The sequence below is a fragment of the Zingiber officinale genome, chromosome 4A, assembly GCF_018446385.1.
Source record: "Zingiber officinale cultivar Zhangliang chromosome 4A, Zo_v1.1, whole genome shotgun sequence".
Lineage (NCBI taxonomy): Eukaryota > Viridiplantae > Streptophyta > Magnoliopsida > Zingiberales > Zingiberaceae > Zingiber > Zingiber officinale.
This window is the reverse complement of record NC_055992.1, coordinates 54,512,367-54,539,367: the sequence shown is the minus strand read 5'-3', so window position 1 is coordinate 54,539,367 and position 27,001 is coordinate 54,512,367. Positions and strand designations below refer to the sequence as shown.

The following is a 27,001-nucleotide window of genomic DNA, read 5'->3' as shown; positions in this document are numbered from 1 at the left end:
TACAAGCAGACGCCGCTCGGACCGTCGCGACGTGCCTTTCTTATCAAAGGTATCATAATTTCTCTCACCGACCGGCCAAGAAAAAGGCGCCATCGTGGTTCGTCTGCTCGACCAACGGGAATGGATATCGGGTCCGCTTCCCGACGGACAAAGGGAAATTTTATCGTGGCGGTTGATTATTTTTCCAAGTGGGTGGAGGCCGAGTCGCTAGCCAAGATCACCGAGCGTATGGTCAAGAAATTTATGCAACATATCATCTCGCCGATTCTAAGATCCCCGCCGACTTGCTTCGCATAACGGCCGGCAATCACATGAAAGTTGCTCAAGATCGTGCGTGGTTACGGCATCGAGCAACACTTCACGCCCGTGGCGTATCCTCAAAGCAACGGTCGAAGTAGCCAATCGGGAAATTCTTCAGATTCGCGCGCTCGGCTCGACCATTGGGAGCCGGGTGAAGTGGCGGGCGTCCTATGGGCCATCCGCACGACCCCAAAGGAAGGAACGGCGCCACGCCTTTCCATCCGTGTACGGCGCGGCGGTGATTCCCGTCAAGTCACGAGTCCGTCCCGATCCAAAATTACGATGATGGCAACGCCGAGCGAAGGAACATGGAGTCGGATTTGGTCGACGAGGAGCGAGCCAAGGCGTCCGTCCTGCTGATGGCGTATCGGCAGCGGATGAAGCAAAACTACAATCGGCGCATAATCCCCGATCATTCCAGGTCGGCGATCTTGTCTGGAAGAAAGTGAAGCCGGTTGGAAGCTCCTTGGGTGGGCCCCTTCAAAATCATCGAAAGCTCCGGACGCTTATTATTCGAAGACGAAGACGGCAGCATTGATCTACGTGGAGCGAATCATCTTCACCGCATCGAGCCGGTAAGAGGTGCGCCGATGTAATTTCGTGATACGCTTTGCTTAGCCAAAATAATCAAGGATGACAAATAGCTTCACGAACTACGTGCTGTTAGCCTTAAAGGCCGCCGAGTCGATGTTAAAATCGAGAGACGAGCTGGCGTCTATAAACCCGAAGGAAGACCGTCGAGCTCCGACGTTAAAAATCGAGAGACGAGCCGGCGTCTATAAACCCTCCGAGCGGAAGACCGTCGAGCTCCGACGTTAAAAATCGAGAGACGAGCCGGCGTCTATAAACCCTCCGAGCGAAGACCGTCGAGCTTCGACGTTAAAAATCGAGAGACGAGCCGGCGTCTATAAACCCTCCGAGCGGAAGACCGTCGAGCTTCGACGTTAAAAATCGAGAGACGAGACGACGTCTATAAACCCTCCGAGCGGATGAGGCCAATAAAAAGGATGCAATTGTCCAAGAAACTCTCCGTCAATATCGTTCGATCGTCTCTACGTGCCGCTCGGCCCAGCACCCAAAGGTACTTCATCGGTGTCTAGCGAGCGATCTCTGCTATCAAAGCGGAATGTTACGTATTCGAAATATTACATATTTAGCCGAGCGGAAGGGCAACGCCAAATACTTCGTAAAAATCCCTTTCGAATACTAGAGGTGTGATAATAGGTGAGCAGACAACACACATTAACTAGCAAAAGGACAAAGTACGCGAAAGGAAAACATTGCATTAAAATTAAAACTTTAGGCCGAGCGGCCTAAGTACAAAAAAGGATCATTTTTTGGCTTAGCGGCCTAACTACATATAAAGACGTCTACTCAATGTAATCATAAAGGTCCTTGGGGATGTTGTCCAGGAGCGCCACTTGATCGCCGGCCGGAATAGTAGTGGACTCCGGAAGAAGACCCTTAGACTTCAGATACGTGGTGGTGGCGGTCATAGCCAAGTCGAAAGCTGTGTACATCCGCTCGCAGATTTTCTCCGAGAATTCAAGAGAGCGGATGTAGCTCTGTCTTAGGGCAGCGACCCGATTCGGCTCGGCCTCTTGATATTCTTTAAGGGCCGCCTGGGAGGCAGTAAGGGCCTCCTTCAGATTTTGAAGCTTGTCCGCATCAGCCGAGCGACCCGCCTTCTCTCTATCAAGCTGCTCCATCAGCTCCTTTACCTTCAGCTCCAGGCTTCGAGCCTCCACGTTCTTCTTCTCCAAGTCGGAAATGGCTGTGTTTTTTCGAGTGGTGGCCAAGGTTATTTTTGTGTCGAGCGACTTGACTTGTCGCTCGGACTCGACCAAGGCATGGGCCTGATCGGCCGTCTTTTTCTGCTCGGCCGCCAGTAAATCTTGAGCTTCACCTCGCATACGAAGGGCCTCGAGGGCCGGACGGACCGATCCGCCTTGCCGCCTCGCTTCATCTACTAAGGCCAAAGCGGTCGAGACAGAATCTCCTCCACCCATCTCTCGATAAAATAAGAAGTCATATCGTCGATCGGACGGAATGCATACCAAACTCGAGAGAAAATAAACTTACCCCGGCTCACGTGATACGGCTATCGCCAAATTTCTGAGGGGATCAGCATGACGTGCCGAGGCCAACCCACATCTCGCCTAGTGGACCCTTCAGAGTGAGGGTACGCCCACAGAGGTTGGTCGGCTCGCGCAGCCTCTTCACTGAAGACGAAGAGTGACTCAGATCGCGGCCACGACTGGTCGCCTCGACCGGCCAAGAGGATCGAGGCCACCAAAACCGAGATCGATGGTTGAACGCTGGACTGGTCGAGGAGCTGCCAAGGGAGCCGATCGAACGGCTCAATAGGGACCGCTTGCTCATCCCATTCAAGGAGTTCGACGGACGAATGGCTTCGACCTCCGAGCCTTTCCGCGAGCACACGCAGCGGGTTCAGGCGAGGGTCGAACAGACGTGGCCGAGCGGATCGGAGTCTCCACTCACCTTTTCGGTGAGGTCGCTTTCTTCCGAGCCGAGCCACCCCAAGCCGAGGGCTCGGTCGATGGTCGCCCTACCGGCTCTGGAGAGAAGCCCGAGCGACGACTTGCTGCCCCGCTTCTTCTTCACGCGAGTCGACCGCCTGGATGCCGAGCGCCCATTTCTCGGGCAGAGGAAAGGAGAAAATCGCTAGCAATCAAAGCAAACGCCTAAGTAAAATTCTTACCGAAGCCGCTTGAGGAGACTCAGACCGAAGATGTACGTCACTCCTTCGTGAAGAAGCTTATTGATGTCGAGCCGTAGACCGGCTAGCATATTTGCAGCATGGAGGTAGTCCGGTCGGGTTTTGAACTTCTTCAGCTCAGGAGTGGGGGGGGGTAGGTCGACCTGCCACTTGGTCCGGAAATTGGCCTGATCGGGCATACGAATATAGAAAAAATACTCCTTCCAATGTTTATTGGAAGAAGGCAGTTTGTTAAAGAAGACTAGGCCGGGCCGAGCTTGGAACATGAAGGTGCCCGGCTCGGACTGCTTGGGGTAATAGAAATAAAAAAAGACGTCCGGTCGGAGGGGGATGTTGTGGATTTTGAACAAAACAACAACCCCACAGAGAAGGCGAAAAGTGTTGGGTACTAGACTGCCGAGCGGAACACCGAAAAAATTACAAACATCTATAATAAAAGGATATACAGGGAAACGCAGACCAGCAGCGAACTGGTCATGGAAGACATAGAAAGCTCCGCGTGGCGGCCTATGTGGCCGAGCGGAGGGACCGACTAAAAGAAGTTCAAAGTCGTCGGGGATTTCAAAATTATCTGTCAGAACATCAAAGTCACGCTTGTCGAATCGTGACTGCATGGTAGTGTACCATGGGCCGAGAGACTGGTCTTCAGGATGAGAAGAACTAGCCATGGTCCGAGCGGGAGAAATCAAAAAGGCAAAAAGGCAGAAGAAAGACGACAACAAGCGAAAGGAGTATCCTGGAAGCGAAAACTGGGGAAAGAAATGTAAAGAAAGCACCGGAAACGAGAAAGAAAAGAGGAGAATCTTACGGGAAAAAGGAGGATCGAAGGAAGAACACTTGGGATCGACGGAAGCAGGAGAATACGATCGCCGGAGCTCTAGAACGCGAGGGATAACCGGGAGCACGCGAAAGAAGGAGTAAGGCGATGGGGGAGAAAACGAAGATTTTATAGGGTGGAGGCCGGGCGGCCTCCACCGTTGGATCCAGGTCACGGGAATCAAAGCGCGCATCGCGCCGTTCATTTCGAACCGCTTCGATCCCATCAAAGCACCATGTCGCCGTCGCCGTACGATGACGACAGTGCGCCACGTGGCAGTCAGCCATTCGAAGCATTTAATGAGCGCATGCTCAGTCTTAATATCGAAGATTGTCGCAGATTACGAGGAGGTTCAAGGAATGTTGCTGTTGACTACAAGGCCATCCCTGCGGTCGGCCGAGTGGAGGATAATGGCACGAAAGCGCCGCTTGGCTAAATTCGCAGTCCAGTCAGTCGGGCTAATCGCCTCCTTCGACTAGACTTGAAGGGGAGGCAAGTGATCCGGCGGTAAGAACAGGGGACCCCCGTTCTGGGAAGTCAACGCTATGTGGAAGTCAAAGGGCCAGGTGGCCGACCGGAAATGGGTGGGTCGAACGCCTGACCGGCTGACCGGTGTCTGACTGATGGCAGAAGGCGCCCCAGCAAGAAGCTGGGCCCTGACGCTCAGGGTACAGGATTGTAGGGCCGAGCGGAGTCTGCTAACAGTCTCCACAAAGCACATTACCGAGAATCTCCCAAGTAGACCACTATAGGTGTCCGGCTGGACGTAAGGCAGAGGCTGGCCGGCCGGATGCCCGGCCGGGAGCAAGAGGAAAAGGACAAGAGACATCTTTTTCTGACAGCGGGCATGTTCTATGTTTAGGTCGTACTCCAAACCTTACGACAGGGGGTTCCGCTGTCCCATCGAAGACGTGCTTGGACTGTAGCAGTATGGGGTCAGGTAAGCTCACTGACAGGCCCTTACTGGCGTTTGGGCTGAGGACACGTGTACACCTCGGTATGTGTGCACCCGCTTCTCCGCAGCCCTATATAAAGGCCCTCATCCTTCGCCGGAGGTACGCATTCTACGATTCTTGGAGCCACTTTCTTGTTGAGCTTTGCCTGACTTGAGCGTCGGAGGGTCGTCGCCAGGAACCCCTTCCCGGCTCGACTTCTGTGCAGGTTCACCGGAGGTCCGGGCGGGTAGTTAGTAGATCTACGTCAGCCGCTTGGAGAGCGCCACGTGCTTAGCGTCCGTTGATTTAGCTTTCGGACAGGATCAGATACCATGATCAGTAAACTCACCGAGTTAGCAGCAAATCTACTTGTGACACCTGTGTAATCTATATACGACTGCATATACATGTAAAATGCATGACATGTATGAAGTATGACAACCAAATATAGCATTCATAGCTCAAACGAGTGCAACATCTCACAATCACATGTAATTAATATCTAGGCATGTATGCAAATATATCTCCACAGATGCACCACGCATCGTATGCAAATGCGTATGCATGCCATATGGTCACTCCCGCCACCTCTCCAGACACCACGACTCCTGTATGATGGAGAGGCTTGAGTCCGTGACAAACCGTACTAGCCTCCAGTACATGCACTGTTATAGGGCGGCCGAAGCAGACGGTTCGCTAAGTAGTTATATAACTATATAGTGTAAGGGTCCCTGACCACTCACATCTCTAGCCCTCTGACTGCTGTACCCTCAAGACCCACTATTCCAGAGTGGTCGAGACTGACAGAGTATAAACATTGAGCGACCGAGTAAGCGTGACAGGACTAGCTCCACTCCTAGCTACCACTCTCCATCAGTGGTCGAATGGACAACTATAAATGACTGATGACTCTCTCACACCACAAGGGAGACAATAGTCGTCAGTATGCAATGAATGATGAACATGATGTGAATAATCACAATATAGACACTATCATCAATTATGCAACAACCGAAAACGCCTTCAATAACCACAACAAACGTATATGCATACACCACAATGCAAATGGTCAATTAATCATGTGACTCTAACAACACATACCAATCATGTGTATACTCAACATCAATATGCCTAATTAACGTGCTAACCGAATAAACCGGACATCCCTATAATACAAACTCTACATGTGTATATGCTATAGAGTTCAGATAACAAGAGTCGAGACTGTATCGAATTAAACTAGATTACATCAAAGGTCAAATAGAAGTGACAAGTAGGAAAGTAACAAATATATAGATTTAAGGTAATAACAACCTAAACATCCAAATATAGCCATGCTTTAAATTTCAAAGAACTAAATAGGAAGCAAGAAAGAAATACCCGCCTCGATCTCGTATCAACAGAACCACCCACGTCACGCGGCTCGTCTCTGATTAAGGTCCTGTGTTATATATACAATTTATGTAATTATATGTATACACTATAAATAGATAAATCTCCTACAAATAAATAACCAACTCTCAAGTAATAGCTAACCATGGTTACTACCCCTTTCCCTTGGTAAGACTAGATTAAATTTCAACCTAGCTTAACCCATCTAAGAACTAAAATTCTCATTAGATTCTTAATCGTCATTTAACCTTCCATTATTACCTAAAACATTGCAATCCTAAACATCCCAATAATCACTATAGGTTAAATCTATACATTCACTTACTACTAATAAATCTAAGCAAGAACAAAACCCTATACCCATTAGAAAACCTAATTTAACAACCTACTAATGGGGATAACAGTGATACCTCACTGGAAAAATCACTTACCTTGAGGTATAGCAGCGAATCAAGAGTTCACAACCCTACCAGCCTCTGCCCGACAGCTATCCAAGAACATCCATACATCAATTTTTCCAAGAATTAGTCCAGGAAGCAATTGTACAGTAATGAATTTGCTGGAACCCTAACAAACAAAACCTTACTCACCTCAAACAGACCTCTACCTCTTCTCCCGAAACCTTAACAATCATAAGAAATGGAGAAGGCAATGATCTGTCAGAGAAATCTGTCACTAGGTTGATCCAATGCTTTCCCTAGTCCAAAACAAGAGGAATATCGAAAATTGGAACCCATAAAATCGGATCCTTGAATCTACAGATTTTCTCGTTGATGGCTTACCCCAATCGGTCGTCTCCAATGGTGTTGCGCGATCCACTCCAGTTGGTGACGAATCTGGATCACTCTCCTGCGAACAGATCGAGGAGGAGGAGAAACGAAGCAGATTGATTGGCTGGAGACAACGCGAGTCCAATACCTCGCGGTGCCCTAGATGTCGAACCGCTGCCGATCGCGTGCAAGAAACTGTCGAGGAGACGATCGCTCAGTCGGAGATGGTCGGTACCGTCGAGATATGGTGACGTTCCCTCAGGCGACGCGGTGAGGACGATATTGTAGGTGGAGAAGGCTCTCCGTCAGTGTCGGGGTATTCGCGTGTGAGAGAGAAAGAGGAAGAAGAGAGGAAGATCGGGTCGGTAATGGGTTCGGGTGAGGGGTGAAGCCCGATTATATAACCCACTTAGGGTTAAGGAAACTAAACCCTAGATAACTCCTCAATCAAACCTACTAATGCGTATCTATTTAAACATGCTTCTTCCCGCTCGATATGTCTATCCCCTTAACCGGCTCATACGAGCTCTATTTAAATCCTAGAAATTCCCACATGGTTATTTCTTCAACAACATTTTTTGTTATATATTTTATTTTTTTTTAAATTTGCATATCTTACAAATTATATGCAGAATTGTAGAAAAGAGAGGTGTTAACATAACATATATTGACTAATTAAGGATAAGTACGAGAATGTAATAACAAGAGTGAAGATTTTAGGTTGATTAACCGAAGGATTTCTCATAAGAATAGAGTTACACCAAAGATCAATTCTAAGTCCTTATCTTATTACACTATCCACAGACGAACTCACCGGCTAAGATATGGTATCGTGGTGCTTGTTGTTTGCAGATGATATTATTTTGATAGATGAGACATGTGAAGGAGTAAATGCTAAACTCGAATCATAGACAAAAAACGCTAGAAGTGAAAGGTTTTAGACTTAGTATAGTAAAGACGAAATATATGAAATTTAAATTTAATAATATTAGATATAATGAGACAATTATTAGGATAAGAAATATGAGAGAGTTTTAAGTATTTAGGATCATTTTTGTAAAAGGATGGAGGTATTGAGAAGCCCCACTTAGTGGAATAAAGCTTGATTGATTGTTGTTGTTGTATGGAGGGATTGAGAAAAATATCTTACAATATTAGCAAGATGGTTGAAATGGAGGAGAGTGTTCTTTGTGATCATAAATTATCTCTAAGATTAAAAGAAAAGTTTTACAAAACGACAGTTAGACGTGCTATGTTATATGGAGTTGAATGCTGGACTATAGCTCGAGCACATAAATAGAAGATGAGAGTTATAGAGATGAGGATGTTAAGGTAAATTTATGGACATAAGACAAGATAAGAAATGAAAATATGAGAGAAAAAGTAGGGGTTGTACTTATTGAGAGAACTCTGGGAGACATGTTTAAGATGATATATACATGTATGTAGATGACCAATAGATGTTCTAATTAGACGATGTGAAATTATGACAAATGTAAATATTAAACGAGAAAGAGGAAGACTAAAGAAGATTTGATTAGCAACAATCAAATAAGATAAAATTTATTTAAATATAAATGATATAATAGAGGATAAAACCTAATGGTGTAGAGGATTCATATAACCGACCCCACTTAGTGGGATAAGATTTGATTGTTATTATTATTGTACTCATTATTATCACCTTCACATCACATGATTTTAATGGAAGTATAAACATCATCTCATTATACAATAAACGCAAACATTTCCTTATGTTTTTTTTTTTTTGGGAAAAGATGATGAAAAGGGAATATGTTAGAGTTATAATGCAAAAATAGAAAAAAGTGTATCTATTTCTTTCTTATTAGAAGTACATCTAAAGAACAAAAATAATAAAAAAACATTGCTAGACAAAGTTATCAAAATAATTTTCTCTATGCCTAGAAAAGAAGACCCAAGAAGAAAAGTCAACAACTTGCTTAGAGTTCAATTCTCTTCAATGGAGGAGAATAATTGAAACAAGGAAATAAATTGACATAAAAGGCAAATGATGGAAGAAATAAATAAATAACTTTTCGATTTGGCTAAAGAGATGTTTTCGCATTGAGTTCTCTTCGGTTGAGGAGAATAGCGCAGTCAAGAATTTTAATTCTATTTAAAATTGTTTAAAGTGATTTGGACCACTCCACCTCCTCACTAGGGATGTAAACGAGCCGAACTGAGCCGAATAGTATTAGGCTCGAGCTCGGCTCGTTTAAGTTATATTCGGGCTCAAGCTCAGCTCGAGCTCGAATCGAGCTTTTATCACAAGGCTTGAGCTCGGCTCGTTTTAGAATTATCAAGCTCGCGAACAGTTCGAGCTCGGCTCGTTATTAGCTCGACTATCAAAGTTAACGAGCCTAACTCGTTAAGCGAGCACGGGCTCATTTTCGGGCTCGTTTAGAACTCATTTTGGCTCGTTTTAGACCTCATTTTTTGACTCATTTTAAAGCTCATTTTAAGGCTCTTTTTAAGCTCGTTTTTTTACTCGTTTTAGAGCTCGTTTTTTGGCTCGTTTTTTTGGCTCGTGAGCCTATAAACAAACATGTTCGCGAGCTCACGAGTCGAATATCCTTAAGCTCGAGCTCGACTCGATAAAACTGTCGAGCTCGAAATCGAGCTTGAGCTCGGCTCGATAAGATAAACGAACGAACTCGAACGAGCTTTTTACTAAATCGAGCTCCGAATAGTTCGCGAACCGTTTGGTTCATTTACATCCCTACTCCTCACGACCTGACTTGACGCAGTTGAGCTTTCTTCCGTTGAGGAGAATAATATAGTCAAGAATTTTAATTTTATTTAAAATTGTTAATTTTTATAATTTATTTTAGTTTTTTTAAAAGGATTTTTTTTTGTTTTTATATTTTAGAAATAAGTGGAGATATTTTAAGAAAGGTTGTTTAGTTTTTTTTTAAGAAAAATTTGGTAGAGCTTTTATCAAGATAATTAGGATTTTATTAGAAGAGCATTTCATTTTATGAAAATAAGTTATGCTATCAATGTATAAAATGGGGTTAGGATCTTATGCATTAAATAGTTTTTGAGTTAATATAATTTTTAATTTTGTTTTCTCTAGGTAACAATTATATCTTTATTCATCCACAATGCTACATCACTATGTTTAGTCACAACAATCCCCTATCGGAAAACCCTCTCTTGTGTCTTGTCCCCTCTTAGCTTCATTATAGCTTCTCCCATTAGTTTCATAGGCTTTGATGCATACTTCTGCTACTACCTTCCTATTCTGTAGCTTCATGAAAGTTGCTACCTTGTATCATATCTTACCATCGCTCTAGAAATCCACTAAATATGTGGTGGCCTAGGCAGTGTGTACTTGCTTTGTAGTTCATTGTTACCATTTTTATTCTTACATCCACACCTAGTAACAAAGCTATTGCTTGTTTTGGATATTGTTTGATAAGGATGCAAATTCAAAATTTATTTGTTATTCAAAAATGAATTGTGGCAATGGTACATGCATATATTAACACTTAACCAAATAAGTTTTACTACTGTTTTGTTTTTTGAAGTTTGCAAGAATGGATTACCATACTCCTACTGTTGGATCGAAATAGAGGCTAGAAATGGCATGTGAATAGCTAGCTGTTTAACTTCTACAAAAGATTAGTGTGCAACAACAAACAACTAACAAATTCAAATATGGAAGCAATAATGAAGACAATGCAAACAAGAGAGGTTTTACGTGGTTTGGAATCCTTGACTCCTATTATATGACTTATGACCATTCGACGAGTCACTCCACGAAATCAACTAGCTCTTTCCTTCTCGGATACCTTTCGAAGATGGAGTAATCTCTTGCAAAAACTCTTTCTTACAAATAAAACTTTTGGCACAAGGGAAGATTTACAATTAGGGCAAGAAAAATAGAGTGGAAGTCGAGAGAATTAGTAGAGTATAAGTACTTTATTAAATCCTTTCGTAGCTCTTTGAACCCTATTTGTAGCCGTTGTTCAAATCCTATTTAACCTACATAATATATTCTTTACAACATCTCTATCGACTTCTTTTATCATTCAATTGATCTGGCTAAAGCTTTAGGAATACCACCGTTACATGTTAACCGTTCTGTTGTAATTGTATAACTGTTTGATATTCAATTATCAGTCAGTTGTTCCTGCAGAAGCTTCAAAATCATCAACCTTATGAACAAATTAACCATTCCGATGGATCCCAGTGGTGTGGTGCAGTGGTAAAACATTTAGGCGAACAAATAAGAGGACTGAGTTCAAATCCCAGTAGGGACGAATATCTTGGAGCTCAGCCTTTAAGTGTGCATAAGCTGTGCTCCAGATTTACTAAGTAGGCAAACCAGGGGGTGGGTTGTCTACCTCCAGGATTAGTTGGAGTTGGGTGAAGTTGGAGTTGGGTGAAGCCTAGACACCTAGATTATTAAAAAAAAAAAACAAAAAACCATTCCGATGTAATAACAAAACCGTTTCTTGAGTCGACTCAAATCATCATCAGTCCACTAATCAACCCACTTGCTTATGCATAAGCTGTGCTCCAGATTTACTAAGTAGGCAAACCAAGGGTTGTGTTGTCTACCTCCAGGATTAGTTGGGTGAAGCCTAGACACCTAGATTATTAAAAAAAAAACAAAAAACCATTCCGATGTAATAACAAAACCGTTTCTTGAGTCGACTCAAATCATCATCAGTCCACTAATCAACCCACTTGCTTACAAACAAAGGCGAAGCATTCTATTCCCTTTTCATTTAACCTAAATTTACTGGCCGGTCAACTCAAGCATTAGTCAACTGAAAATCACATATATTTAAATCTCACTGACTAAAGTCATTTATGGGTTTAGTTTTGTGCTTAATCTTTCCCATGGTAAACCTTTTGTATAAAATGCGTTCACACCCAACTTTGTATAAAATAAAAATGCCAAGAGTATCCTTCTAAGGGACCTTGTATATCAAGAAACCTTCTTAGTCTTCTTTTTCTTGCCAAACATCTAGTCACTCTTAACCTATTGAAACTTCCATTTGTAAGCATTTGGTCACCTTCTGCTGGGACTACCTCTATTACACCTACAATAAACTACACTTGCTCACTTGGCACACCTCATTAGTAAGCACAATTTTCTTATTTAAATCTTTCTCCAAACATTAAAACTATTTAAAGACAATTGCACCAACCCCTACTTCCAAATGTGATAGTGATGTTGTATATATGTTTATTGTGATTCATTCTTTAGGAGTTATTCTATTGGGCATATGTTTCTTTGACAATTTTTCTTTAGGAGGGCGCATTCTTAATCTTTGCTAAATTGAAATGTTTCATCTAGATTTGGCTGCTTGAATAAACATATCATAATGAACATTTCTAAAACCACTTGAATTGATTATGATATTTTGTCATTTTAAAATTGATTATTCATCACTTTTTTTCTTTGCTAGTTTGCAAAATGTAATCAAGAATATGCAGAATTTTTTATGGGATCAGTTCGTGTCAAAGTTGTTTCTCTAGTATATTTTTGTATTAAAAAAATCCATCACTATTAGGTATGTATTTATGCACTGAATCCACTTCATTTGGAACAATTTTGCTCCAAAATTGCAGAATTTAATTAAAATTCACTGATAAAAAATAAATTCAATCATTTAAACATGGTCTCTTGAGCAAGATTTTAGTTCATTGTTATAAATTTTCTAATTTTCAATAAATTATATGGGTTTGCATATTTGGTAAAGATATCAAAATCCAGGGAAATAACAGATTGAATTCGGTATGTAGTTCATCTCCATGGAACAAAATGGAATTTTTAAAGAGCAAGAAATATGCCTAAATGTGAAATTGATTTGAGAGTTTCAATCATCTTTGTATATTATATGGATTTTCTACATTGCTTAATCCACTTGAGTAAATACTACTTCCTAATTTATTCTTATGTTTGAGGTCATGAGCATTTACAGTTTCTTTGCATTAAAATGGAAGTCATCCAATTTCATGTTGGCATAAATTATTTGGTACTTCCATTTCCATACTTGGATTTTTAAAATTGGTTCAATCAAGACGATTTTGCCATGTAGCGCTGGTAGAAACCTTAGGATGTGTTTGGCATGATCTTGGGTTTGAGAGTTACTTTGGTTAAAAGATATGGAAATAGAGGCTCAAGGGCTTTCATATATCCATATATTTATATCTATCTATATATAGACGATTGTGCCTTGTATTGCATGGCATAACACGACCATAGTGAGCTCACTAGTATGTTCTTGAGAGACATTCCATGTGGACATTATGACGAGATGAATTAAAGTTATGGTTTACAATTTCGTTCCGTACTAGTGAAGTTTACCATTTCGCCTACTCTCAGCACTAGTGCCCGCCTGACAACCACAGGTCGCCATGAGGTCTCGGAGACATCGAGATCCCATAGCAATCTCTACAAGGTCATTGAAGCATCAACGAACTCTACGGGGCCGTGAAGGGTCTTATGGCGAACTTCGTGGGGTCGCAAAGGTCATTGTGGGCCATGACGGAGATGCCTGCGACCTTCCCAGGATTACAGAGGCCACCGCGACCTCTGTTGATTGTGGCGGGGACATCCGTGACCTCCACGGGTCGTGGCGGGGATGCCCGTGACCTTAGTGGGCCATGTTAGGGACGCTCATGAGTGCGCTATAGGGATGAAAATTTAGGTGTATAAACTTTAGGTTAATAATTTCAAACAACTCCTAGTTTTAAATAGAATAATTTAAATAGACTTAATCAAATTCTAATAAAACTATCCTATTAATTATATATAATTAATTTATTTAAATTTCAAAAATATATAATAAAATTTTTATTTAAAAAATATTGATATCATATCAACACGACACGATATATATCAAAATCCAGTTATAAATTGAAACTCCGATACAATTTGAAATTTTAAACCATGATTAAGTTTTAGTGAAATAAATTACAAAATACAAATAATTTTGATGGATCGTGAAAGACGAGAGGGGGAGGGGGTTGAATTTTATTACTTTGAAATCTTTTTCTTTTTCGTATTAGTAAAATTGAATCAAAGTATAGTTTGCAACGGTATACAAAGGAGACAAAATTTTAGAGATACAATTAGTTTTACTTAGTTCGTAGTCCAGTGACTACTACTCCAAGGCCTGCGATCGCTGATCGCTTTCGATGAACCATTCTAATATAGTTCTTTCGAAGAAGTCAAATTATATAGGTATAAAAAGATGATAGTAACAATCCTACTATCTCCAATGAATAAGTGCGAGTATAAAAAGAGATTATAACAACACTAATAAGAAGAATGAGCGAAGTTGTTAGAGAGCTTTTCGGAGCAGAACTGTTAGCGCTTGCCAGAACAGTAACAGTGGAAGCAGAATTAATTAGAGAAGAAAGTTGTACTGAGCTCGGACCTCGAGGCCTTTTTTTATAGACACCGTTCGATTGATTGAAAAATCATTCAGTTAACTGATCAATTACTGAACCCTGCGTCTTTCCTTGTCTGCTGTGATTCGAATTGGCCTATCTGTCTTTCCTTGTTTTTATCGATCGACTGATCTTGATCAGTCGACGGAACTCTATTTTCTTATTTTGTCTTTTGCGATTACCAAATATGGTTTGATCGATTGATATAATATATTAGTTGATGGATAATCCTATATTTCCAATTTTTGCAAAACTCTGATCGGTACTATGCCATGCTTGCCGTATCGGTGATTGATCTTGCTTATCAGTCGATCGAACCCACGATCAACCCAGTTTTTACTTATTTGCAACACAGTTAGCACATGTAATAGTTATAAAGCCTGCTAAACAAGATTACTACAAATAGGTAGTATGCATGATAAAGACAATAAAGACGGTATTGATCTCAACTTAGAAATTTCTGTTGGTTTCTTTAGTTGGATCAGCGTCTAGGGTTTGTTCCGATCAGGACACAACCTCTCTGCACTCCTTCCAAGAGCTTACCTCAACTTACCTGCCCAACATCGGGTCCTCCAGACCTATTTGGACTTTAACTGCTCAACATCGGATTGGCCTACCAGGCTTCCACTTGATTCGATATCGGGCCTCCGACCTATTGAATCCACCTACCAGATGTAGGTGTACTTCCCATTTGAACTTCCTGCCCAGTTTTTATGATCTGTTTAGACTTTCCTGGCCTAGTATTTGGTCCCGACCTACTAGGACTTTCTAGGTTAAGTATCCTGCACACTTAGTCAATTCATTAGATAATAACAAGACTTAACTTGAACCTTGATAATATCAAAACATAGATATTTGGCAACCTGGTTCAACGTTAAGTTAAAAAATATGATAACTTGAAATAATTTCCCCTTAAGTCAAACTCCCTCTGATTCAATCTTTCTCCCTTTGACACATCAAAAAATAGGGTCATAGCGATAACAACAGTTTTTTTTTGAAAAACTTTCATGGTGAAAACTAAGGTAATAGTTTTGAAAATTTTCTAAGGTAAAATAAATAAAAATCAGATTAAGAATTTTCTAAGGAAGAGTTTTGGAAAGGTAAACATTTTCATAAATTTTGAAGACTCAAAAGTGTTTGACAATTTTAAAAATAACTTTTGAAAATTTTCAAAGAAAATTTTTTGAAACAAATTCAAAATAAGTTTTGAAAACTCATTAAGATAAGTGTATAAATTTTGAAAATTTTCTAACAAAAATTAACACAAATTTTGGAAATACATTAGTGTAAAATTTAAGGGAGAGTTTTGAAGTAATTTTTTTCTAAAAATGTCTAAGGTTTTTTTTTTAAAAAAATAAGTTTTGAGATAGATTTTAAAAATGATGTTAATGTTCTCTAAAAAATATCCTAAGTTCAAGCATGTATAGGTTAAAAAAAATGCTTAAAGAAACATCTAGACAATTGTCCTTATTTGGAAATGTCTAATTTTAACTTTTAGTTGTTTGTCACAAGATATTAGCTTTTTGACTAAAGTTAGTTAAGTTGGGTGTGAGTTCCAGTTAATTTTTGACTAAATAATATCACTCAACTTGATCATGTATGTTTAAAGCCCGGATTTATGTCATAGCACTGATAAAAGAATCTGAAATCTAGGCTAAATCCTAAGAATCTCACCCCATTCTAAGTTTTAAAATACACAAACAAGCTGTGTTGTTAAAGGCACGCCTGAGGCGTGCTCGAGGCGGTAGGCGCACAAGGTGCTGGGAAAAATTCCTTTTCCCACGCGAGGAGGGCGTTGTTCGTCAGGCACGCGGCTGGGCGCGCCTAGGGCGCCTTCGTGCCTCAATTGAGGCGCGATCGAGGCGATATCATGAACGTGAATCATTTCTAGATTTTTAATTAAAAAAAAGATTTCAAACCAATTTGGTTTAGAATTAGGGAACGGAGAAGAAAATGATAGAAGGGAAGAAGAAAAGAACGCAAAAAGAAGAAACCTGAATTTGAAGAAGAGTCAGTGCCATCGCCCAGGTATTTCCTCCGTCGTCGTCATTGCTGAGTCGCACCATCACCCAGGTTGTTGAGTTGCGCCGTCGCCCAGGTTGTTGAGTTGTGCCGTCGCCCAAGTATGTGTTTTTTTTTTTTTTTTTTCTTTCTGTTCTTCACTTCATCTTCTTCTTCTCTTCTTCTTTTTCTTCTGTTATTTTTTTCTTTTTCTCCTCTTCGTTTTCACTGAACAATTTTTCTTCATTTCTTCACCTTCTTTTCTTCTCTTTGTTCTAGTATTTCTTTTCTTTTCTTTGCTTCCTCTTTTTTTTTGTTGAGTTGCTGGTTCATGTCCTCACTACTGTCCGATTTTGTTTGTTTGTTTTCTTGTTTTTTCATTTTTGCAGGTTGTGTTCTTGTTGCCGACTGCTGCCATTGTTTTCCTATTTTTTTATTGTTTTTCCTATTTTGTTTTTTGTTTTTTCTTGTTTTTCTATTGCTGGTTGCTTGGTACAGACTTTTCTATTGCTAGTACAGTAATTTTCCATTAAACTACTTTTTTATTTTGTTTTTGATTTTTCAGACTATTTTCTTGTTCAATTATCATAGAAGGTAGTAGTGATACTGTAACATATATATCAAAAGATCCGGGATGGATTATTTTCAAAGAGTTAATTCGGATAACAAAAATGATTTGATTTGTAACTCTTGTTAAAAAATTATAAAAGGAGTATCTATCATGCAAAACATCTTGTTGGGGGGTTTCGAAATACTACGACTTGCAAAAGATGTTCGCCTTGAGTTCGCGAAGAAATTAAAAATTTCATAGAGAAAAAGATGGAGAAAAGTAATCTTTCTAAACTTGCGACATTGGACTTTGAGGATGTAGACCCTCTTGGTGATGATATTGATATGAATGATATTGGAGCTAAAGTTGTGTCGCTAGTACAAGTTCTAGATCAGTGAATATGCAAAAAAAGGTCAAGACAAATGAGTCCAATGGATACGTATTTTGCTCCTAATGTGAAAAAAAATGTTGAAAATAGAAAGGGTAAAGACCTACGATAAATGAGGCATACAAGAAAGAATTGAGGGAAAAGCTTGTATGACCATAACTGAGTGGATTTATGATGCGGCAATTCCTTTTAACGTCGTTAACTATTCAAGCTTTTAAAAGATGTTGGACTTAGTTGGCCAATATGGTGTAGGTCTAAAAGGACCTAGTTATCATGAGATGCGGGTTCCTTTTCTAAAAGATGCTATTGATAATGTGACAAATGATTACATTAAATCGTGTGAAACAGAATGGGCCAAGTATGATTGTAGTTTAATGGCAGATGGGTGGATAGATAAAAGGTTGTGGACATTGATTAAATTTTTAGTGAATTCTCTTAAAGGTTCAATTTTTATCAAATTACATTCAAGTTGTTACGGATAGTGCAAGTAACAATGTGCTTGCTGGTAAGAATCTATTTAATTCTTTCTTATCATTATGCTTTTTCATATATATGTTAAACTTATCTAGTTTTCTAATTTTTTTTTTAGGAAAATTATTAGAAGCAAAAAGACCACACTTGTATTGGACTCCTTGTGCTGCTCATTGCGTCAACTTAATCTTAGAAGATATTTGGAAATTGTCTGATTTTAAAACAACATTGAAGAAGGCAATGAGTGTGAATATTTTACATTTATGTTCGTCTCGACATGATAAATATGTTGAGACAATTTACAAGACAAAAAAAAGCTTTGTCGGGCGGGTGTCACAAGAATTGCTACTGCTTTTCTCACACTTAAAAGGATGTACTTACAAAAGTAAAATTTAAGAAAAATGTTCATTTCAAAGGATTGGAGAGAGTAAATGGGCAAAAGAAGCGGCGGGGAAGAAAGTAGCTAAAAGCTTCATGACACTTAGATTTTGGAGCAGTATTGTGCATATTTTAAAGATATATGACCCTTTAGTCCGTATTCTGAGAATGATTGATGATGAAAGAAAACCTGCAATGAGCTATATTTATGAGGCTATTGATAGGGCAAAAAAAAAACAATTATGAAGGCCAAGGAGAAAGAAGAGAAATACAAAAAAGTGTTTGAGATTATTGATAAGAGATGAGAATGTCAACTTCATCGGCCTCTGCATATTGCAGGATATTATTTGAATCTAGAATATTTTTATTCATACACAGATTCAAATATCTGTGGAGAAGTGGTGAATGATTTGTTTGAAACTACGGAGAGATTGGTTTTAAGTGCTGTTGAGCAAGATAAAATCACTACTCAGCTCTCTATATATCGAAAGGTAGAAGAGTTATTTGGGAGGAATATGATAATTAGACATAGAAGAGCATTATCTCCAGCAGAATGGTGGGAATGCTATGAAGCAAATATCCCAGAATTTCAAAAGTTTGCTATTAAAGTGCTTAGCCTCACTTGTAGTGCTTCCGGTTGTGAGCATAATTGGAGTTTATTTGAGAAGGTATGTAATAAATATAAATGTATAATACTATTAGTATGTTACTTTTATAAGTAGAAAATATTCTTTGCTATTTTATTATACTTTTTGTGATTTTTGACATTTTGTAGATTCACATAAAAAAAGGAATAGGTTAGTTCAGCAACGCTTAAATGATTTGGTATTTGTGAAATATAATCGTGCCTTAACACTTCGGTATGATGCCGTGATAAGATTGACTCCATCTCTTTGACAGATATTGATGACAGTAATGAATGGTTGATTGGTAGAATGGATAGAGAAAGTGATCATAAAGAAGATGAGTTGGTTTTTGAAAGTGATGATTTGACATGGGATGTCGTTGCTAGGCTAGTTTAGCTAAAGAGCTTGAATATTGTACTAGAGGAAAAAACATTACATCCATGACCTCTAATTCACATGCTAGGCCTAAACAAGTTGAGAAGGGAAATACATCTTCCTCTATGAGACACTCATCTCTAAGAATAGAGGAGAAGAAGAAGAAGAAGAAGAAGAATAAGAAGAAGAAGAATACAATGAGGATGATCTTTAACTTGATGATTAATTTGACTTATTATATTTGTTTTGATGAACTAAGTTAGTTTAGATTAGAAAGTTGAAACTTGAAATTTGAAACTTTTATTAATTTTATTATGGTGTTGTTTTGCTTGTTATGATATTTGTGTGTGTGGAATATTAATAGTTATCATGTTTGACATATTATATGAGTGTGAGTGTGTTAGTAGTTTAGTAATCAACCTCATGTTCAAGAGGCATGCGCCTTGGGAGCGCCTCGGGAGCGCCTCGACCCTTTACGCCTCGGTGCGCCTTTAACAACATTGCAAATAAGAAATCTTAGTGTGTTTGTGAGATGCTGGCTTCCTATAGCTATAGATTCATGCTTTCTACGGTATAACCTAGGCTAGTTCTAGCTTGACATTTTTGAAACTCTAAGTTTTGTAAATCATGTCTAAAAAAAAATATTAGTTTTTGAAAACTATCATTTTAAAAATACCATAAAAATAGACACCTATTTTATAAGGCACGTCCCTAATTGCCGTCTTAGATTACTAAATTCTGATTCAAGTAAAGGTTTAGTAAATATATCTGCTAAATTTGACTTAGATTCAATGTAGTTGAGTTCAATGTTTCCTTTTATAACATGATCTCTAACAAAATGATGTTTAACTTCTATGTGTTTTGTTCTAAAGTGATGTATTGGATTTTTAGTTAGATTTATTGAACTTATGTTATCAATGAGTGTTTTAACATTTTTATAGTCTAACTTAAAATCTTTAAGGTGTGGGACATCCATAATAGTTGTGCAACATATTCATCCATGGCTATATATTTGGCTTTAGTGGTTGATAGTGCAATGTAGTGTTACTTTCTACTAAACCAACTTACTAATCAGGATTAACCTCTACTTGTGTTTTTTTAATCTAACTTACATCCAACATAGTCTGAGTCAGAATATAACCAACTCAAAACTTGTAGATCTAAGATACCACATTCCTACATTGATTTTTCATTTTAGATACCTAAAAATTCTTTTAACATTTGTTAAGTTATCACAAGTTTGGTATTTAGCACACATACTGTAAAGAATATATCAGGTCTGTTTGCAGTTAAGTATAGTAAACTATTGATCGCACATCTATAATATTTTAGATCTACTAGCTTACTACTGTGGTTATTGTTTAATATTATGTCTGTTGCCATAGAAGTTTTTAATTCTTTAGCATTTTCTATTTCAAATCATCTGTTTGCAGTTAGGTAAGTTGTATTCATTTAATATTGACCTAGTTGTTTTTTACTAAGCCATTTTGTTTGGGTTTAGGACATAAAAATTCACGGTGATATCCATTTTCTAGCAGAGGTTTGTAAAATTCTAATTTTTAAAATTGCTACCATTATCACTTCTAATTTTCTTAATTTTTAGATTTTTTTTTCATTTTATATTTGTTTGCAAAAATTGTTAAATATTTGAATGATTTTATTTTTATGCTTTATGAATTTTACTCAGGTATACCTTAAATAGTCATCAATTATAACCAAGTAGTATAGACTTCTATTTTTTGATTTGACTTCATGAGAGTCAAATAGGTTTAAGTGTAGTAGTTCAAGTATTGTATTAGTTCATCCTTGGTTAGTTGATTTGTTCGTTGACTTGGTTTATTTTCCTTTATTATCTATGATTTCTAGTTTGGGTAATCCTTTTACTAATCCAAGTTTGTTTATTTTTAGTATGTTCCTTATATGGATGCGAGCTAATTCTTTATGTCATAACTATGTTTTCTCTTGTTGTGTCAAATGACATTTAAATAAGGTTCTAGATAAACTTTTTGAGTAGATGTTGCTTTTTCTAAGTCCTCTTAGACTTGTGTTTGAATATTTAGTGTGATTTAATAAGCATACAGATGATAAAAACTTAACTACAAAGCCATTATCATATAGTTGACTTATGCTAAACAGGTTAAAAGTTAAAATTTCAACAAGTAAAACTTTTCTAATTAAAAACTTTGATTCTAATTGAATATCACCTATTCCAATTACCTTAAATTTGTTATTGTTATCGAAGGCAATTGATCCTAGATTCTTAAACTTTATGTTTGTGAATTTTTGTCTATCTTCAATCATATATCTGGAGTATTCACTATCCAGTATCCATTGATCTAAATCTTTGGTTCCTACCCACAAAATAGGAGTTAGATTAAAATTTTGATTTGATAGATTTATTTTATTACTTAATTCATCTTACTAATTTTAAGTTATAAAATAACGAAAATCTTATAGTTGTGTGAGATAATTTGTTAAAATTAAATTTGATTATTTGATATTTTTGGATTAAGTTTTGAATTAATTAAGATTTAATTGGTTCAAATTATTAAGATTGATTAAAGATTATTTTAAGGTTAAATTCAACTAAGAGCATCCACATTGCCATTAACGCGTGAACGCATTAATGGCAATATGTTGTTTTTTTTAAAATTTTTTTTATCTGTAGACATTAACACGTTCAAAGAATTACATGCGTTAATGCTATAGTAGTTTAAAAGCATTTCATGTTGGCGTTAATGCTTCAAGCATTAACGCCATTGCAGAATCCCTAATTGGTATAAATTATTAAAATTAATTATTCTTTAACCTTTTTAATAAGTTGAAATTAATTTTATATTTTGAAATGTAATTATTGAGTTAAAATAAATTTGGATTAATTATTTACTTTGATTAAGTAATTTAGGTTTTAAATAATTGATTATTGATTTTAGATTTATGTTTTAAGCTTTAAGTTAAATTGGATTTAAATTTGATTGAAGTATTATCAAGTTTAATTTAGTTTTTCATCTCATCCGGTATAAGTTTTCAACTAAGGTAATTCTATAATTTTTATGAGATGAGTTATGTTAATTATCAGGAGTTGTTTTAATTTGTATTTGATTTAAGCGTAACTTTGGGTACCTCAAGCAAACTTCCTTGAATAAGCTTTCAGGCCGTGGTGAGTCATTTGGACATTATTAGATTAACCACGTGCCTTAGACAAAGCTTTCCAATTGGTCTCACCCAAAGAACTTAGTACTAAACTTTAATCTAACAAGTTAGAACTACTCCTGATTTATCTAGTCCTAAGTACCCATGTGGGTGGATCAAGTTATTGAGGTGACAACTAGTTTGTCGCCTTTCCTTGGGGCATAGATTTTTTGTTTTATGTTTAAGTAATGAATGTCATCTTTAGGTATATAGTATTGGTTTGATCTTTTTTGCTTTGTTAGATAAGTTTTTGGAACCCATGTTTGAACTTGGTTTATAACATTTTGACTTAATAAAGACACGTAAGGTTTGTTGAATGAGTTAGTTTTATATCCGAGTCTAGATTTATTGTACACATCTTGTTGAGATCCAAACATCATATTCAAACATTTGGAGCTCAAGTTGAACTTTTCCAATATTTTCTTAAATCCCTCCACTTAACCTTTCAAGGTGGAATTTTCTTCAAGTTTTGCAACTTGAATTGAAGATCCCTCTTGAACACATTAGTTGAGGGTTTCTAGTTTACTTGCTCCTTAAGGCGGTTAACTTCATTAAGTAGCAAATTAATCGAATCCTCATATTTTGTCAATTTTTTAAACAGACATTTAATAATTTTACGCATTTGAAATTCTGAAAGTAATCTCTTGTGGTCTTTTGAAACGGATATGGATTCAAGGCTTGACTTATACTCAGACTCGGATTCTAAATCAGACTCGGATTCGGATTCTACGTTCTTTGCCATAAGAGCTAAGTGACTTACTGCATTGGTTCTTCTGCATCCAACTCCTCCGATGATGCGTTCTTTGCCATAAGAGCTAAGTGACTTACTGCATTGGTTCTTCTGCATCCGACTCCTCCGATGATGATTCATTCCAAGTGACTTTGAGTGCTTTCCTTCTTGCAGACTTGGATTTCTTCTCTTTCAGGTTAGGGCACTCGTGCTTGTAGTGACCCTTTTTGTTACACCCTAGCAGGTTATCTCTAATTTTGGTATGATTGAGGTGTTTTGTGCTTCCTTTAGTTTTTTTTTGTTGAACTTTTTCTTAATAAACATCTTCGTATCTTGTTTACTATTTCTTCTTTTTTGTTTGAATTTGAGTCTGACTCGCTAGTAGATTCTTGTTTCGATTTAGACTTGGACTTAGCCTCTTTGTTTTTGTTTTGTCTTGCATGCAAAACTATATCCTTCTCGGTATGGCTAGAGTTAGTCTGCTTATGTAATTCTAACTCACAAAATAATTCGTCTAATTTAATAATGGAAAGATCTTTCGAAACTTTATAGGCATATGCTATAGATACCCACAATGCATTTCGAGGAAAGGAGTTTAGTGTGTACCTTATAACATCTTGATTTTTGAGTTGATGGACGATGAGATGAAGCCTGTTGATGATATCTTTTATTCTTGCGTGCAGTTGTGTTGCGGTTTTTCCATGTAACATTTTAATATTAAATAATCGATTCAAAGAAGATCTCACTTTATTACGTTAGCGTCGTTGGTTCTTTTGTGTAACTTGACTAGTCGATCCCAGAGTTCTTTAGAATTTTCGAAGGTCTGAGTCGGTTGAGCTCCTTCTTTGTTAGCCACACTAGAGGGTGTTCATTGCTTTATAGTCGATCTGAGCCTTTTTCTTTATCTTGGGATCCCACTTTTTTGGTTCTAGTGGTTCTCCATTTTCGCTTGGTGGTATGTACCCCTTTTTGATGCTAAGCCACATGTCGATGTCAAATTTCAAGAAACATTCCTTCCTCTTCTTCCGGTAACTAAAATCTTCTCCATTAAAAACAGGTAGACGAACAGTAGCCTTTTTGGTGAGAGCTTGCCATTTTTGCCACAAAAAACTAACCAAGATTTTCAAGATTTTGTCTTAGGATTAATAGTGTGAGAAAAAAAAACTAGTGTAAAGAAAAGAAGAAGATAAAAAATAGCTAGAATGAAAGATGCGAGGGGGGGGGGGGTTGAATCTCATTTATTTGAAATCTTTTTCTTTTTCGTATTAGTAAAATCGAGCAATAAAGAGGAGACAAATTCAGAGACAATCGGTTTTACTTGGTTCATAATCCAGTGACTACTATTTCAAGGTCCACGATCGTTGATCACTTTTGGTGAACAATTCTGATATAGTTCTTCTGAAGAAGGCAAATCATATAAGTATGAAAACATTATAGTAACAATCCTACTATCTATGTGGAAGTATAAAAAGAGATTACTAACAATACTAATAAGAAGATTGAGCGAAGTTGTTGGAGAGCTTTTCAGAGCAGAAGTATTGGCGCTTGCACTAACAATAACAGCGGAAGCATAATTAATCAGAGAAGAAAGTTGTACTGAGCTTGGGCCTCGAGGCCTTCCTTTATAGACACCGTTTGATCGATTGAACTGATTAGTTCGGTCGACCAATCTCTCTATTCGTCGACTGAACCCCACACCTTTTCTTATTTACTGTGATCCAAATCGGCTTGTCTGTCTTTCCTTATTTTTATCAGTCGACTGATCTTGCTGATCAGATGACGAAATTCTATTTTCTTTCTTGCCTCCTACGATTACCAAATATGGATCGATCGACTGATCTAATGTATCAGTCGACGAATAACTCGATATTTCCAATTTTTGTAAAGTTCTGATTGGTACTGTGCTATGCTGGCCGTATCGGTTGACTGATCCTGCTTATCAATCGATCGAACCCACAGTCACGGTTTTCGCTTATCTGCAACACAAAGTTGACACATGCAATAGTAATAAAATTTGCAAAATAAAATTTAGTACAAATAGGTAGTATGTATGATAAAGATAATAAGAACTGTCTTGATTTCAACTTAAAAATCTCTATTGGTTTTTTCAGTTAGATCAACGCTTAGGGTTTGTCTTGATCGGGATACCACCTCTCTGTACTCCTCCAAGAGCTTAGCTCAACTTACTTGTCAAATATCGGGTCATCCAGACCTGTTTGGATTTTAACTACTCAGCATCGGATCAACCTGCCAGGGCTTCCGCCTAATTTAATATCGGGTCTTTTAGACCTATCGAATCCACTTGTCAAATGTCAGACCCATTTGACCCATTTGAACTTCCTGCTTGATTTCCATGATTGAGATTTTCCTTACCTAGTATCGGGTGCTACTGACGTATTAAGACTTTATAAGTTGAGCATCCTGCATACTTAATCAATTCAATAAGACTTAACTTGAACGTTTGACAATATCAAATATAAGTTCGATTATGGTGCTCTCTGCACCAACAAATTTTAATTGATTATACATTATTAATATCAATATTTTCAAGTATATGCATTGTATTTTATAAGTTATAGCATATTTATATCTAAAAAATTGTATTTCATTTCACAACAGATCAATATTTTATGTCAATTTTAGATCTAAATTCTATATTATCATGGAGAAAGGGTACCTCTTAATTTAGCCCAAATCAAAGTAAAATGATTTCTACTCACTAGTGGCTTGAAATGACTTGAAAAATAAATTATGAAAGCACACAAGGAAAAGGACAATGACCTCTGACAGTTGCATTCTTGTAGGTTGTGATGGTTGGAGTATAGGTAAGAGATGAACATGGTTATTTATGGTGGCTTATTTTCTCTTACTGTTGCACCGTGATTGTATACTTTATGTTATGAGCAGTAATTGTTTGGGCCTTTATTTTATGATGTTACTTATGTGGCTTATTTTTTCTTTTAATTTTTTTTTAATAATCGCTTGTTTTCTCTTACTCGTTGCACCTTGATTATGCTTTTTATTATGAGCATTTATTATATGTTGATTACTTTTGGGACGTGATATTAACACCCACTTTTTTATGGCTTCCAGATTCACATGTCAGTGGCGGACACCCCACTATTGTTCTTAGAGGAGAATAACAATTCTTCCATCGGAGGCACGTTTGGTTGTTTATATTGGGGTTTCGGTTTGACTTGGAGATATATTCATAGTAGTTTTTTTGGTGTGGAACTTGATTTGTTGACAATTGCTGGGACAGCATGTCGGTGTTTAAATTTAACCATAGTTTGTTGTGGTGACATGGCATGTCGGTGTTTCTCTACTGATTTATGTCTGTTTAGTGAATACACTAATGTTTATCTTTTGTGATCTGAGTATAGTCATTGACTTTCATATAGTATTTATTTACGGTAGAACTGATTATAGAGGAGATGCTATCAAAATTTATAGAAAAACCCCTAATTTTGGATTAAGGAATCCTGTTCTTGGCATCCTAATAACAAGCATTTTCTTACTACTATATCAAGAGAACTAATGGCTTATCTACCCGGAAGGAATAGGAAGAGGATTAAGGAGGAAGTAATTTCTAATATCTTCATTGTGCTTGGAAGTATCCGGTTCAGATGGATATGGAAGGGCTTCCGAGCAATAGTTGGTTTTGTTTCTATTCATTTTCTAAAATTGGACTGAAGATGAGGACGGGGCTGTTGGAACTTGTGGGTAGAAGGATGGTGGGAGGAGTGCAATTGTTCATGTTTGTAAATAGAAAATCGATCTACTCTTGTTTTAATTTCAGCAAGATTATATAAAAATGTTAGCAATGGAAATCAAATTAGAGCACAAACACAAGCATACCACAATGCGAACACGAATTTTAACATGATTCGAGAATCTTTGAA

At 37.8% G+C, this 27,001-nt stretch overlaps 1 protein-coding gene across 5 annotated transcripts in view; it reads left to right on the top strand.

Moving 5' to 3' along the window:
* LOC121969918 (GLABROUS1 enhancer-binding protein-like 1) overlaps positions 1-26,479 on the top strand; it is a 36,060-nt gene extending 9,581 nt beyond the window's left edge. For 2 of the 5 annotated variants that reach the window (XR_006108732.1, XR_006108734.1), the window contains exons 3-4: positions 23,063-23,295; positions 26,193-26,479. Coding sequence is in view for 1 of the 5 variants with exons in the window: in XM_042520238.1 (XP_042376172.1) it covers positions 26,193-26,242 (50 nt within the window). In the remaining 4 variants the exon portion in view is untranslated. Of the gene's footprint in view, positions 1-23,062; positions 23,344-26,192 lie in introns of all 5 variants that reach the window. The other 3 variants (XR_006108735.1, XR_006108733.1, XM_042520238.1) reach the window with 3 other exon arrangements.
* Positions 26,480-27,001: the final 522 nt, after the last annotated feature.